This window comes from Mobula hypostoma, chromosome 6 (genome assembly GCF_963921235.1).
Source record: "Mobula hypostoma chromosome 6, sMobHyp1.1, whole genome shotgun sequence".
NCBI classification, from domain to species: domain Eukaryota; kingdom Metazoa; phylum Chordata; class Chondrichthyes; order Myliobatiformes; family Myliobatidae; genus Mobula; species Mobula hypostoma.
The window spans coordinates 47995151-48012447 of NC_086102.1; the positions used below are offsets into that span (position 1 = coordinate 47995151).

Genomic DNA, 17297 nt, shown 5'->3' on the forward strand with positions numbered 1-17297 from the left:
ATGGCAAGTTGTGTCTTACTAACTTGACTGAGTTTCTGAGGAAGTACCAGGGTGATTGACAAAGGTAGAGCTGTGGATTTGGTCTACATGTATTTTAGTACCACATTTGACAAGGACCCATATGGGAGGCTCAAAGTATTTAAGATACATGGGATCCACAGTGAATTTAAAGTTTGGATTAAGAATCGACTTGCCCACAGAAGACAGTGGATAGTGATCGCCGGGACATTCTGGCTCATGGTCTGTGACTAATGCTGTTCTGCAGGGATTTGTACAATGATAGGGACATCTGCTGTAAGTGATACATGTAAATGACCTGGATGAAAACATAAGTAAGTGGGTTACTGAGTATTCAGATGAAATGAATACTCATTGTATTGTGGATAGTGTAGAAGACTGGCAAAGGATACAACAGGATATAGAACAGTTGCAGATATGGGAAGAAAATGGCAGATGAGAGTTTAGCCCAGCCAAATGTGAAGTGTTACACTTTGGGAGATCAAACAGAAGGAGAGAGTTCACTGTTAATGGCAAAACCCTCAAAAGCGTTGATAAGCATAAGGATCTTGGGGGTCCAAGTTCAAAGCCTCTGAAAGTGTTACACAGGTTGATAGGGTGATTAAGGCATACAGCATGCTTGCTGAGGCTTTGAGTTCAAAAGTCAGGAAACTATGTTGCAACTTTATAGAATTGTAGTTGGGCCACATCTGGTATATTACATTCAGTTCTGACTGTCCCATTATAGAAAGAATGTTGAAGCTTTGGAGAGGGTGCAGGCTGCCTAAATTAAAGGGCATTTGCTACAAGGAGAGATAGGACAAACTAAGGTTATCATCTCTGGAATGGCAGAGGCTGAGAGGAGATTTGACAGAGGTTTATTAAATATTGAGATGCATACAGTTGCAAAAAAAGTTTGCGAACCCTTTGCAATTACCTGGTTTATGGCATTGATTACGTATAAAAACGTGGTTTGATCTTCATTCAAGTCACAATAATAGACAAACATAATCTGCCTAAGCTAATAGCACACATACAATTGTACTTCTCATCAATACTGAGTACACCATCTAAACTATCACAGCCGATGTTCAAAAAATGTGAACCCCTGGTAATGCTTTCCACAAAAGCTAATTGGAGTCAGATGCTCCGGTCAATGAGATGAGATTGGAGGTGTGGGTTGTCCTATAAAAAGAAAGTCAGGTTACTAACAGAGCCTGCTCTTCTCAAGAAAGATCTGGTTATGTGTTCCATGCCTCAATCAAAACAACTTTCAGAGGACCTTAGAAGAAGAATTGTAGAGATACATGAAGCTGGAATAGGCTACAAATCATTTCTAAAGACCTGAATGGTCATCAGTCCGCAGTAAGAGAAACAGTACAGAAGTTCAGTCCTGTTGCTACTCTCCCTGCTGAGATCTCTAGAACTTGCTAAAAAGTCTCTATTCATGTGTCCACTATAAGGAAAACACTGAACAAGAATAGTGCTCATAGAAGAACACTACAGAAGAAACACTGTTCTCCAAAAACACTGCTGCACATCTCAAGTTTATAAAATACCACCTGGGTGTTCCACAACACTTCTGGAACAATGTTCTGTGAACAGATGAGACAAAAGTTGAAACAATTGGCAGAAATGCAGAGCGCTATGTATGGAGGGAAAAGGGCACGGCACTGCACTGCACTGCACACCAACACCAAAACCTCATCCCAACTGTGGAGCACGGTGGAAGGATCATTACGGTTTGGGGCTGCTTTGTTGCCTCAGGGCCCGGACAGCTTGCAATCATTGAGGGGAACAATGAATTTTAAACTGTATCAAGACATTTTTACAGGAAAATGTCGAGGTAGCAGTCTGTCACCTGAAAGTTAATAGAAGTTGGATGATGCAACAAGTCAATAATCCGAAACACAAGAGTAAATCAACAACAGAATGGTTTAAAAAGAACAAAATTTGAGTTTAGGAATGGCCAAGTAAGAGTCCAGATCTTAACCCAATTGAGATGCTGTGGCATGACTGGAAGCGGGCTGTTCATGCAAGGTATCCCAGAAATATTGATGAACTGAAACAGTTTTGTATGGAAGAATGATCTAAAATTCCTCCTCGCCATTGTGCAAGTCTGGTCAACAGCTACAAGAAACAACTGGTGGAAATTATTTTTGCTGAAAGAGATTCTACCAGTTATTAAATACAAAGAATCATGTACTTTTTCCAGCCTGGACTGTAAATAATTAAACATGTTCAATAGAGACATGAAAAGTACAACTGTTAGCGGTCCTCAACTAACTCTTTGGTTTGGAGAGAACATTGCTGGAAAAATATTAAAGATACTTCAAGATGCCATACCAGGAAAACTATAAAGACACAAACGTGGCGTGTTGGAGAAGGTGTGGCTCCAAGAAGGCAAATCACTTTCATATTTTTTGGGATTACCTGAAATTAAGTTTATATTGGAAAGATATACACAGAACATTAGTTAAGGTATTTAAGACTCAGATACCTCTGAACTTGTAGACTCTCTATTTGGGGCATGTATTGTTTTTGGAGCAGAAGAAAGATATAAAGCTGCTGCAGGCCCTTTCAGCGGCAATAAGAAATCAATCACCAGAAAGTGGCCAAGTCCAATATTACCTACATTACAAGATTGGCATGAAATTATTTTGAAATATTTAAAATGGAAAAGATGATTTACTCTGAGAATTCAAAAAGAAAAATTTTATCAAATTTGTAATAAATGGATTGAACTTATAACCCCAATGCGAGCAGAGTTTAGATGACTCTCCTCAAGGTTCATACTGATTTCCTCATCAATATAGTTATGGTGTTAATGTAAGCTCCCTTGGTTAGAATGTTCACTGTTTTATTTATGGAAAACATGGAATTAATACAAGTAAAGGAAAAGATTTGGGAAAAAAATGATAAAAGTAAATAAGTACACAGGGATTGGATAAGTATGTCTGTGGGTAGGAGCAAATATGAACATGTACTTGTGAATGTATAAATACATACAGATTTATACATACATAAAAAAACAGAAAAGGTTTTTAATATGTAAAAAAGTTGGTGTAATACTTGTGAATACCTTTCCCAAATAAAAAAAAATAAGATATAAAGAAAAGTACAACTGTTTGTGTGTTATTAGTTTAGGTAGATTGTGTTTGTCTATTACTGTGACTTCGATGAAGATCAGACCACATTTTGAATAATTAATGTAGAAAACCAGGTTATTCCAAAGGGCTCAAACTTTTTCTTAACCGTAGATAGTGTAGACAGCAGGAATCTATTTCCCCCAGAGTTGAATTGTCTAATACCAGATGGCAACACCTAATTCCCTAACTTCTGGTAAGTACTCTCCTGTTTTTCTCCCGCCACCCCACCCACCTTTGTTTTCCCATTTTGCTGCAGACGCCCATCTTCTCTTCCCCATCCCATCCTCACAACCTGCCCATCACTCCCTCTGTGGTTCCTCACCTCCTTCCCTCCATTACATTATTACTGTCCTCTATCAAAAGCCTTCTTCAGCCCTATGCCTCTTCACCTCCCAGCCACTCACATCCCCTCTCTTCCTTTCCAGTGTTGATGAAGGGTCTCAGCCCAAAATATCAACTGTTCATTTCCCTCCCGAGATGCCGTCTGGCTTGCTGAGTTCCTCCAGCAATGTGGGCGTGGCATGCATTGCAGGTGAGAGGGGACAAGTTCAAAGGAGGTGTGCAGGACAAGTTGTTTTCTTTTTTAATTTTACACATAGCACTGAGTGCCTAGAATGCATTGCCTGGTGTGGTAGTGGCACATAAATGTATAAGATACAGACACTGTGTAGGCCAAAGGGATTAGTTTAGTTGGGCATCCGATTGCTAACTTAACTAGTTCAGCACTTTGTGAGCCAAAGGACCGGTACCTATGCTATACTGTTATATGTTCTAAACAATAACAAGGGGGAAAAAACTTTGAAGGACCAATCTTCAATTGAGGCACTTATTCAATTTCAATCTTGAAATTTCCTCCAAACACACACCAGGAAAATATGTGCAGATTGCAAGGACTGGCTAGTATCTTGACAGTCAAGCTCAAAGAATCATACATTTCACTCAAAGTTCCAGACTATACCAACATAACCATCAAGTACATCCTTTCACACCAGCAAGGCACAAGAGGTGGCACCACAGTGATATAGAGACAGAATGAGCCTGGGATTTTTCATTACAAACTCCAATGGCACAGCATCAAATACTGACAAAGACAGCTTTAATTAGCATCTATCATTTTTCCTCTTCTAAGGAATGAGTACAAATACACAGTGAATACTTCAGATGGGGATGAGTAGCTTCCAGGTTCATCATTACATTCAAGATCCAAGTTGTTTAACATCATTTCCAGTACACAAGTGTAAAGGAAAACAATAATTGTTACTCCAGTTCCGTTGCAGAACAAAAAACAGATAAAGAACAGAATAATAATAAATATAAATATGTAAGATAGCTTATATACATAGATTGATTGCATAAAGTGCCGCTAGACACAGGAGCATCTGTACATAAGGCGACTCTGACGGGAAATAATAAAGTAGTGGTGGATGGAAGTGTGGAGGGGTGGGTTAGTGAGTGGCAGTGTTGATCAGCCTTACTGCTTGGGGAAAGTAACTTTTTTTGACTCTGGTGGTCCTGCATTGGATCCTATGCAGCCTCCTCCCAGATTGGAATGGGACAAACAGTCCATCAGCAGGGTGGGTGGGTGGGATCATTCATGATGGCACTTTTCCCATCACCTTTCAGCATAGATATCCTGGATGGCATGTGGGCTGGTGTGGGTGATGCATTGGGCAGATCTGACTACCCATTGTAGATCCTCCAGGACACTATCCTTTGACCTAACAGAATAAGGCCTGGCACATATGGATGCTAGAAATTGTCTCAAATCGATGGCTAAATTTTTTTTTAAATGGAGAAATGAATGCCGTGGCCCTTATTTTCAATTATCTAGTTCATGCAAAAGCAACATTAAAATACTGACAGAAGTGCCTTACAAGGACTGTGCTGTGGTCAAAGTCCTTTTTTCCATACCAAGGGCATCCTGCATCTTGTGGTACTACCATGCTGTACGAGCTGGATCCATAGCAATCTAGCAGCTCAAGGCTAAGCCTCTTGGAGGGGATACGTACCTAGTTTTGAGCTGCTAGATTTGCTATGGATCCAGCTCATATAGCATGATAGTACACAATATAATGCAATTCTCATAGTACATAGCCCCTGCTAAATGCTATCAATAGAACTGCATTACATCAAAATCTATAATATTTGAGGCGAAGCATGTCCCTCATTCTACCGTTAAAGCCAGATGATCAATCCTGCTTCAGTGGAAGTCCAAGAGCAAAGCAGAACCAAGCATGTCTGAAAATGAGGATCACACCAAGATAGAGGGTGTAGTGAACAGCGAGGGAGACTATCAGCGCTTGTAGCGGGATCTGAACCAGCTGGAAAAATGGCAGCTGGAATTTAATGCAGACAAGTGTGAGGTGTCACACTTTGGTAGGTCCAACCAGGGTAGGTCTTACATAGTGAAACGTAGGGTACTGAGGAGTGCTGAAGAACAAAGGGATCTGGGAATCTCGGTCCATAATTCATTGAAAGTGGTATCACAGGTAGATAGAGCCGTAAAGAAAGATTCTGGCACATTGGCCTTCATAAACCAATGTACTAATTTATGTTATGTTGAATTTGTATAAGACACTGGTGAGGCCTAATTTGGAGTAGTGCATGCAGTTTTGGCAACCTACATATAGCAAAGATGTAAATAAAGTTGAAAGAGTACAGAGAAAATTTACAAGGATGTTTCCAGGTCTGAAGAACTTGAGTTATAAGGAAAGATTGAATAGGTTAGGATTTTAGGTGACCCTTTGAACGCAGATGATTGAGAGGATTTGATAGAGGTATAAAAAATTGAGTGGTATATATAGGGTAAATATAAGCGGGCTTTTTTCAGAGGTTGGGTGGGACTACAACTAGAGGTCATGGGTTAGGTGTGGAGGGGGTGAAAAATTTAAGGGGAACATGAGGGGAACCATCTTCACTCAGAAGCTTGTTAAGTTGTGGAATGAACTGCCAGCACAAGTGTTGCATGTGAACTCAATTTCAAAGTTTAAGATATGTGGATGGTAGGGATATGGAGGGCTATGGTCCTGGTGCAGGTCAATAGGAGTAGGCAGGTTAAGTAGTTTGGCACGGACTAGATTTGCGAAAGAGCCTGCTTCTGTGCTGTGCTTTTCTATTACTCTAAAATACCGACTAATGTGCCAAAGCTGTAATATATGGAAACTGTACAAGTTACCCTCAGCCTACAAAAGTTTACACCAATCGAAATCAGATTAATTATCAATCTATTCTCAATCAGCAGCACAATGACCAAGGATGACATCAATGGTACTGTAAATTATCAACCAATTAACAGCTCACTGATGCACCTAAACAAATGTTGCAGGGACACAGCAGGTCAGGCAGCTTCTGTGGATGGAAAATGACAGATGACACTGAGTCAAGATCCTTCATCAAAACTGAAGAGAGGGTCGATGCCCAATTTGAAAATATGAATGGAAGGCATGTAACAAGAGCTAGCAAGTGATTGGTGGATCCAGGTGAAGAGAAATGAAAGGCAGGTGAAGGAGGTGAGAGCAGGCAAAGCGAAAGAAGCTGGGAGGTTATCGTGGAGGTAACAAAGATCAGTAGATGACGGACTCTGAGGAGAAGGAAGGTGAAGCTTGGAACTAGATAAGAGGTGGGTGGACAGATGAGAACAGCAAGGGAAGAGGACCAGTGGAAGGAGTGTGGGCGTATGATAGGTGTTCAAAGTAAAATTATCAAAATACATAAATGTCACCATATACAACTCAACATGCCCTCCACCACACATCTATAGCAGTTTGTCAGAGTTTTAAATGACAAGTCAGTTCTTCACAAACTTCTAAGTAGAGGTGCTGCCATGCTTTCTTCGTAATGGCACTTGCGTGCTGGACACAGGACAGATCCTCTTATATGACAGCACTGAAGAATTTTAAAGTTGCTAACCCTCTCCACCTCTGATCCTCAGATGAGAACTGTATCATGGACCTCTGGTTTCCTGCTCCTGACGTCAATAATCAGGAGAGGATGAAACAAAAAAAAACAAGCAGCATTCAGTGAGCAGCAGTTCTGTGGGTGAAAGTGCCTTGTTAATGAGAGGTCAGAGGTGAATGGCCAGACTGGTTCAACCCAACTGAAAAGCAACAGTAACTCAACTAAACACACATTACAACTGCGGCATGCAGAACAGCATCTCTAAATGCATAATACGTCGAACCTTTAAGTAAATGGGCTGCAGCAGCAGTACTAGAACATACATTCAGTGGCCACTTTATAAAGGTACAGAATGTACTTGATAGAGTGGTCACTGAGTGTACTCACGCAATGAATCAAAACCATGGAACTTCCTTTTCAATATACAACAGCATCTTCACTGGATGGACTTCAGTCATAAAATCAGGTCCACATTACCATCTTTGGGAAACTGGCAATGAATAAAAAGATCCCAATAGAAGCATATTTAAAGCAAAACAAGAACATGTCTACATCAGTATGTTCAAAAGAAACAGCAAATGAAAATTTGGAAAGCCATAGGAACATTTAAAATATCATAATCTCATGATGTCATAAAAAGGTTACTAATGCTTCCTTTGAAAGTGTAATCACTGTGGCAATGTAGGGTAAACATAGAATATCTAATCATTTTAAGAAAAGCCAAACAATAATTCAGATGTTAGTGAGAAATAGCAGTAAAAACATATTTTAACTTCAGGGAAAATATTCAATGTAAACAATTACTGGGGGGGGAGGGGGATTGATAAATAAGGGAATCAAATCATTCCTGATTCAAAGTATGTTTTTTTTTTAAACTGCCAACAATCAGTCCATAGTTCATTATTCCTGAATATCCTATTACTTGCAGATCCCTAGGCTTCACAAATCTTAACATTTCCCCTCCATCTCTAAAAGACATGCAACCTTAGTTCGGAAAACAAACCAACTGCAAGTATCAGATTTCAAAATTAAACGATTTCTGCAAACTGTATTGGGGTGTTGCAGTCCTGCATTTGTACTGGAATCTACACAGGCCACAGTAATGCTACAGCATTATAACTTAAAAGACCTATCACAGTATTATGAAAGGAAACTTTTAAAGATTCAATAATTTCACAATGCTGATCACTTAGATAATTTTTTACTACAGGAAAGTAAATAAGATTAATAAAAATAATCTTTTGACCTGTAATTAAACTACACACTATGCAAACTTAGCATTTGGAAATCAAGAAATGCATATGCATCCAAAATGAAAATCAATACAAATGTTTTAAATTATAAACTGAATTGGAATAAATTAACTATTTTTCAAATACTGAGTAGTATCATGTCATGAATAATGTTACACATTCAATCACCGTGTTCTTTTCAAATTTTTAAGAATACATGCAGCAACCAACGGTTAATACACTGAAAAGAAAACAAGCTAATCACAAGCTCTGTGCAGCAATTATCTGGAAATCATTTAATTTTGCTCAAAACAGTTTGGTACTGAGGGGCAAATCATGAAATTCCACCACAATGAAAAAAGTAATGTACCATTTTGTCCCACTGTCAGAGTAGAATTGAGCATGTTCATCATTTCACAGAGGAGTATGTGACTATGAAAAGACTAAAAATTAGGCAATTAATCATTATCCTTCATTTTATATAAATAACTTCATTTAATTCTACAAATGTTTAAAAAAACTCAATGAGTCATCACAACAAAGTCTTGCATATTTAATCAGCATTTTGTCTGCTCTACCTTTAACTAGAAAGATCTAAACTCAATAAGCACCAAACTGAGTAACTTACAGAAAACAAATCACCTATTGCTCTCATTTGTAATATAAAACAGAGGACTACTTCAATAGTTAGGTGATTTTAATCATACAAATTTTAGTGTATGCACAATAGAGGTTTTAAATTATAAAAGGAAATGAGGCCATAAATGATTAGCACCATTAAGGTCATGTTTGTTACTGTGTTATGAGCAAGTTAGCCTACATATTTTAAAATAATGACCAACTTTTGAATGTGTTTTCTTTCCCCCGCAGCTATCCAATACTTTTTCCATACATAAAAGTTGACTTTTTGGATCTCTTTGGCGTTGCAAATATTCCATCAACTGAACCAACTGTACAAAAAAAACTTTACTCAAGTTAACTGCACTTCTCAAAGATAAAATCTTTAGTAGGAAACCATCGAGTTATTTACAATAGTTAACTTTATAAATATACAACTACAGTCTTCCTATAATATTGCAAATGCAAGGGCAGTTCGCGTGCCCCAATCAGCCCCGACCCATTTTGCACAAATTCATGATCAAACTTGGGATCTTTCTGCCTTACAAGACTGACATTATAAATAGAGTGAATAGATTTGACTACACCAAATATAATTCATAGTCATGAAGATATAGCATTATTCAACATCAGACCATAAGAAGCATCCAATCTGGATGTAACATGGCTCCACTCTGCCCATGACCACGTGAATCTGCAGAGTTGTGGACAAAACTCAGTGTATCACAGAAACCAGCCCTCCTTCAATGAGCTGTCTACAATTCCCACTACCTCAGTAAAGCAGCCAACAGACTCAAAGACCCCATCTACCCCTGGATATTTACTCTTCACCCTCTCCCATCAGGCAAAAGATACATAGGCCTGAAAGCACACAACACTGGAATAAAGGATAGCTTCTATCCTACTATCAATAATAATGCTGTTGAATAGTTCACTCATAAAATAAAATGTATCATACTAAGGAACCCTCCTCCATCTAGATCTTGACCTCAAATCTACCATGTTATGATCTTGCACCTTACTGTCTACCTACACTGAACTTTCTCTGTAATGTTCAACTTTATCCTGCATTCTGTTATTGTTTTACCTTGTACTACCTCAATGCAGTCAATTGACCTTATGAACTGCATGCAAGACAAGCTTTTCACTGCACTTGGGTAATGCGACAATATTAAACCAATTCCAATAAGTCTGGATATTACATATAGATTTCATATAACTGCAGAGTTACCTATTTAAGCTTTTGACATAGATGAGTATTTAACAGTTATCCCAAAAAGCATTTTAATACAGAAATATGTGCCTTCCCCCACCACCCAGTATTCTACAAATGCTCAGATTATTCCTTGCAAACCAGGTAGTGTGAGACAGCTACTTAGCTATTAAAACAATACAGTGTAATTCTCACCATTCACAGGTAAATGTTAGAAGCATGACCAACCTTGTCAACCCTCACCAAGAACAGTCAAAGCACCATTAGCAATGTGTTTCGTACAAATTCAAATTTGCGAGTTAATGGTTTATAAGAATTGGGCGGTTTACTAAGCTGTATTGTGACATTACTGATTTCTACCAGCTTTTCTGTTAACAGAAAAGCATTTTGGAATTTTGTACTGAGAGGTTCTGTATGCTGGAGAACAAACTCACTACAAATCAGGAAACTGCGACGATCCAATTACTTTTAGAGTTCCAGCTTGAATTTAGATTAAATACAAAATCAACATCCTCAAATAGACCTTAATATTTGTTGCCTATAAAAGTTTATTTCTTATTCATAATCATATAATTGGCAATTAAACGTTTCATCTTATAGACTACCTATCTGACATGTGAAAGAGAATTAGAACCTAAAACTAATGAATTATGACTTCATACTATGCTGCGGTTAAATGAAATAACACTTTAAGGGCTTTAATACGAATGCCCAATTAGTAAATAAAATCTTAACATTCATTTTCAAACGACAACCATACTTCCTCAGAAATACTCACGTTACAAAAATGTACTAGAGCAAACCATGAAACAAGCAAATAAAAAATGCAATTTGAGTCAATTTAAATCAGTAAATATCAGTAGAAACATGTCGGACCGAATATTACAACACTTACATAAGCTCAGATTTTAACCCACCTAAATAAAAACACAAACTGCCGCATTTTCCTCGCTGAAAACAACGAATCAAGTAGGAAATCAAAATCTAGTGAGATCGGACGCTCCAGAATTGTTCAATGTACATAAACTTTACGATACGTACAAATATGTTCTATTACAGTACAATTTTAAGAAAGACCTATACTGCAATGTTAATATCGATTCTATATGAAAGTTTATCTTGAAGACGTGGTTCTGTCTCATTTCAGCAAATTTACACCCTCCTCAAAATCTATTTAATGAAATATCACACAGCCTCTATGGGATTGCAGCCATTTAATTATGTTTCCCAATTACTGTTTCGTGCTACAGGTTGAGTGAAAGAATCATTGTGCATTTGTCTTAAAAGCGCACAAACAATCCCATCAACGTTTCCGTTTCCAACACCTCAGTAGGTATAATTCATGTATACAACACAATGCACGTTGCAAGTGAAGAAAGAATGAAATTAGCCCGAGTTTCTTTTTGTTTGTTGTTGTCCTTCCTTTCCAATCTCACTATTTTCCTCTCTCCTCCCTGTCCCGCCATCTTGGAGATCAGCAGCCATTTTTAACGCGGAGCGAAACTTCAACCGATGCACAACACAAAACCCACAAGCAGAGCCCAGAGACTTGGAAGGCAAAACAGAACGAGGGGGGAGGGCGAGAGAGTAGCCAATTTTAATATAACCACCTAAAACAAAAGACTTGTCACTCACACCACACGTTCAACATCTGCAAACATCTCTTTTCATATGCACCATTGCTTCTCAGGTTATTTTACAGATATAAAAATATGACAACATTAAATGATACTGCCCAGTGGAAAGTAGGGGTGTTTTCTTTTAAGACTGCTTTTATTGTTCAAAAGAAGGGGGTGAAGAAGTTTACGATTGCAACACATATATTGAAACATACATTAAAAAGACAGTGTTTCTCAGCTCTTACCTTTATTAACAAGGCCTTCGTTCTGGCGCCATCTTCATGAACCTTCAGAAATCCAAACAGTCGGCTGTGCGAACGCGACAGACAAGATGACATACGTTAACATCGGATTTAATTTATGCACAAACACTAAAACTCAATCAAAAACACAACACAAAACTTGCAGAATTTTCTAACCTATCGAGAGTTGCAATAGAGTCTCTCTCCTGGGGCGTCAGAGTTGGAAAGTCATCCTCAATTTCACTCGGTTTTCCCGCCGCCATTTTCTTTTCCTCATCACCGAATGATACTCCACAGGATTTCATGGGTTTACAGAGATGAAAAAAAACTGTTTGCAATTTATTTTGTATTATTCTTTATTATTTCCGTGCACTTTTTTGTTTTTCACATCCTTCAAGCTCTTGCTCCTTTCTACCACACGCTGTTGAAGTCCTTATTTATTCAGAAAAACTAAAATAGCATTTAAATGATATTAGCAAAAAAAACAGAGAAAACTTCAAAGCAGAAAGTTGTAATTGTGTCACACCGATTCTACGCCGTAAGCGCACAAGCAGCAAACCCACTCCCCACCAATGACCGACAGCTACCGACACCACGTGTCTTTGTGTTGATTTACGTCAGTTCGTGCTGCGGGAGCAACTGAAGCGAGGGCCCGCCTCTTCCGATCCATACCGACAATCATTGGCTATTATATCGACCCGTCCTTCTCATATTGCAACTGGCGCCGGTCTAAGGTGGTTCCCCATTGGACAGAGGAACTGCCAATCTTTGAAATCGCCATACACGTCAACAATGTTAGGGTTCGTCGGGCTACGTATAACTTTAGTTTTGCTTTATTTTTGTTGGCTTTTTTTTGTTGGGTGGGGGGGGAAGTGCGAAAGAAATGGTGATAGTGGAGTTAACTGTGTTTATTGCTTCCTCTGGGAACAATCCCTTTCGCGATTAACTGAGAAACGGAAAGGATTCGGCCAGATTGGGTCGGATGCCAGTAAAAAGCTTCGTGGCCACATCCCCAGTTTCCAGCTCCACTTTCGGCGACTTACTCTATTCGTAGCTTCTGTTGCATAGTTTAAAGCAATCTGAAGAGGCAACGTCTGAGAGAAAGGGGTGCTGAGTTTTCGTGTGAAATGTGACAATTTTTGATGGCTTTAAGATCTGGAGAGCGTCTCGCTGCTAAGAATATTCTGGCAAACTACACGATTCTTTCTTTTCCTTTCTATTCAAATTAATCACTTTTCTCAATGAGGCCTGTTTCAACTCACAACTGTAGGTGGATTAATTTTAATTGCGAACCAAGGGTCAACTATTCCCTTCCATTTGTACTGTAGATCGTTTTATTTCTCAGGGCTGGGCACAGGGAAGCCATAATTGGATTGCAACTTCCCATAATCTGCCTTCAAGGTTGAATTGGCACTGACAAATTATTTCATCATCATATACCTTACAAAATGGTGGTTTGATTTTCAGCTTTATTTATGTGGACATGACAAATGTTTTTTTTTGCAGTATTAAATGTTGATTATTACAGTTTAAATCCAGTTATTAATGCATTTATCTATTCTAGATAAATTTAGGGGGCATTGAAGAGTGGGAATAATATAAATAAAGCTATTTGGAAAATATGTGGTTTTCTGGTAGTTAAAGAGCTCAAATCAACAGATTATTGCTTCTGTTAACTGTAGTAAGGAAAAACATTCTATCTGATGTTTTTTTGATTCACCCTTCTGTTCAGTTAAGGTTTCACGTGTGGTCTTGGACAGAGTTTTGGTGAACCATTTGGTTATGCCGATTGTCAATGTTTCTTGCTAATGCAGTTAACTAGGAATTATTTTTAAAATGCCCACCTCAGTGAAGTTGAAGGCTAATCATACTGAAACTGGATATTTTGTTTTATCTTTGGTTTTAACCTCTGAACTTTTCTGTTTCATCATCATTAGTTCATTATTTTTATGCAAACTTGCCAAATCTAGATGCTCAGCCTTGTTTCCTCCTCTGTACTTGCTGAGGAGGCGCAAGCTGCAGTCTCTATCAAGGTTGTAGCTCAGACTTGGTTGGTTTTTAGGTCTGTATGGAATGTTTGGGGGCAGACAGGAATTAGGGGTCAGGTTAGGGTTTAGGGTCAGAGATGTGGGGGAGCTGGAGATCAGGCTAGATTCAGGAACTCTGCTCCGCATTCAAAGGCTGGTGACAAAGGACATAAGTGATCAGATGTCTAGCTGGCAGACCGGCGAAGATGAGAGCTGGTGGACCCCCAGATCAGCAAGTCGTCGGTGGGTTCATGGATCAGAGTTCCGTATGAGTATTGGGCATTTGGGCTGCTTAAACCCCTACGAGTCAGCAAGACGGTAGTTCGAGGTCTAGTGTTCATGGTCCTATCGTTGGCAACTTCAGAGTTTAATGCTTGAAGTCCGCAGTCTGCATCTGCTGTTGTCCCGCAAGTCCAGGAATCCGTATCGAAGACCAAAGCCCAAATGTCAATCTGAAGTCGAGGTCCAATGGCTAGAGCACAGGATCAGCAAGTCTACTGGAGAAGTCAAAGGCCTCAATGTCTGAGTCTGCTGGAGGCGGAGGATGGCCTATCTTGGGGTGGAGGACTGTCTGTGTGGGCGGGTGCAAAAGAGGAACTGGACTTGTTCTGCTGTCTTTGTGTGTTCTGAACACATGGTGGGCATCACTGGAATGTGTGGCAACACTTGTGGGCTGTCCCCAGAGTATCCTTGGGTCGTGTTGGTTGGTAAAACAAATAGCACATTTCACTATGTTTTAATGCACATATGATAAGTAAATGAGTTTGAATTAGACCTGATGTTTTAGTTTTCAAGGTCCACATGTAGCCTTATTCCATCCTTGCCCTTTCTGTACTCGTCCTCCGAATTTTTATGCATTCTTTAGTTCCTTCTAGTAATTTTGTTCTTGAGCATTTGTTTACTTATTTTACCAGAGTTAGTGGTACTTCTAACTTTATTTTGTGTTTACTTCTAGTGCTTTGAAGTGCCTGCTTTCAGTAGCCCATGATTGCAGTGTATGGAAGGGTGGGATCGTTGCTACTTTGTACTGAGTTTGAGATCTTGATTGTGACGTTTTCTCAGATGGTCAAAATATTCTAATTTCCTCATTTATGTTGGCCTTTAATGGGAAGCAGCTCATAAGAAATGGGAAAGATCAATTTTTTGTGCTCCATGTGTTAAGTTAGACACAGATTCTCTCAACCCTCACTCCTTGGCTGGAACTTAAACATGTAGTGTGTTGATGCTTTGGTTCATGCTCCCTGGAACACTTAATAAAGTGGTGTTAAGTACCGTCAGTGGATTCATTTTGCTGCAGGAAATAAATTATTGTACAAGTTATTCAGGTGTAGGATTGTAGTCATAGACCAGTACAGGACAGAAGCTGGCCCTTTGACGTATCGGCCAACCTGCTCTTCTGACTACTTCCATCTACCTGCACGTGGACCATAGCCCTCCTCCAAGCAATGTGACAACTGAACCAACATCTACCACACTCACACCACCTTCTGAACTCAAATCCCCCTTAAGTATTTCACATTTTAACCTAAACCTATGATCACTAGTTCTAGTCTCACCCAACCTGAAGGGAAGGACTGCACACATTCAAACTTAAACCACAACCTCACTGCCCTCTAAAACCTTTTCTTATCTCCTTTTTTTAAAACAATCATTTATTTTGATTAGACAGAATGCTAACCCAACCCCCAACACCAAGTGTAAATTAATCTTGTCCAGAATTTATTCTAACAGTTTCCCTACCTCCGATGTGAGATCCAGAATCCTGTACTAGCTGGTTGCCTCTGCTGCCAATCTTGAATAAAAGTATATTTGCTGTCAATTGGCACCTCCCTTACAGCCAGCAAAGATTTTTAAAAAATCAGCTCCAGATGTCTCTTCCTCACCTCATAGCCAGTTGCAGATTTGTCTACCTTTAAATCCACTCGTGCATCCTTTTTAATGATACTATGTTCTAGAAATTTACCTTTCTCCTATAAATTTGGATGTTATTCCTAGCTCCACCATTCTTACTTATGTATTCTTTAAAATTAGTACCTAATCTCTTACAGAAACTGATACGCAGCTGTATTCCACCATCAAGTACATCTTTCCCTCCCCCTGCTTTCAACAGGGATCAATGCCCTACGTGACTCTCTTGTCCATTCATCCCTCCTCACTGATCTCCCTCCTGGCACTTATCCTTGCAAGTGGAACAAGCACCACATTTGCCCCTACACTTCCTCCCTCCCCACCATTCAGGGCCCCAAATAGTCCTTCCAGTGAGGCAACACTTCACCTGTGAGTCTGTAGGGTCATCTACAGTATCCGGTGATTACAGCGTGTATATCAGTGAGACATGATGTAGACTGGGAGACTGCTTTACGGAGCATCTACACTCCTTCCGCAAGAAAAGCTGGGATCACCGGTAGCCACCCATTTCAACTCTACTTCCCATTCCCATTCAGACATGTCAGTCCACAGCCTCCTCTACTGCCGCAATGATGCCACGCTCAGGTTGGAGAAGCAACACCTTGTATTCTGTCTGGGTAGCCTCCACCCTGATGGCATGAACATTGTTTTCAGAACTTCCAGTATTTGCCCCCTTTTCCTTCACCCTTCCCATTCCTGTTTCCTGCTCTCACCTTATCTCCTTACCTGTCCATCGCCTCCTTCTGGTGCTCCTCCCCCTTCCCTTTCTTCCATGAGCATCTACCCTCTCTGATCAGATTTCCTCTCCTGCAACCCTTTATCTCTTTCACCAATCAACTTCCCAGCTCTTTACTTCACCTTTTTCCCCCTCTCCCGGTTTCACCCAACACCTACCACCTTGTACTTCTTCCTCCTCTCCCCATCCCCCCCAACCTTCTTTGCCTGTCTTCTCATCTTTTTCCAGTCCTGATAAGAGACTATGCCCAAAATTTTGACAGTTTACTCTTTTCCATAGATGCTGCCTGGCCTGCTGAGTTCCTCCAACATTCTGTGTGTGTTGCTTTGGATTTCCAACATCTGCAGATTTTCTCGTGTTTGTATTTAGTTCCCACATTGTCAGATATACACCATCAAAGGGGAAATTCAGTTGCATTGTCTCTAACAATTATCTTCCTTCACTGCTGAACATTTATCTGAAAATATCCAGACATTGTAGTTCCTGTGCCTGTTAGATAGTAAGATATCTTTGTACCACGGACTTTTTTGCCAGTGAATGCAGGAGTGGGGGAGCATCTTGATAAATTTGTGGTTTGAGCGGTTACTGAGACATTGGTCCCACCTCCCTCACAACAGTTCCTAATGTCCTTGTGGAAAAGTTTAAGCTAATTTGGCAGT

General features: G+C 39.6%; 1 protein-coding gene across 2 annotated transcripts in view; it reads right to left on the bottom strand.

The window, feature by feature from the left end:
• The window catches only part of kdm6a (lysine (K)-specific demethylase 6A), a 251786-nt gene extending 239235 nt beyond the window's left edge, over positions 1–12551 (bottom strand). For both annotated transcript variants that reach the window (XM_063050774.1, XM_063050775.1), the window contains exons 1-2: positions 12145–12551; positions 11971–12034 (exon numbers count right to left, since the gene is read on the bottom strand). In XM_063050774.1, the coding sequence (XP_062906844.1) occupies positions 11971–12034; positions 12145–12272 (192 nt within the window). In that variant the 5' untranslated portion in view covers positions 12273–12551. The remainder of the gene's footprint in view (positions 1–11970; positions 12035–12144) is intronic.
• Positions 12552–17297: the final 4746 nt, after the last annotated feature.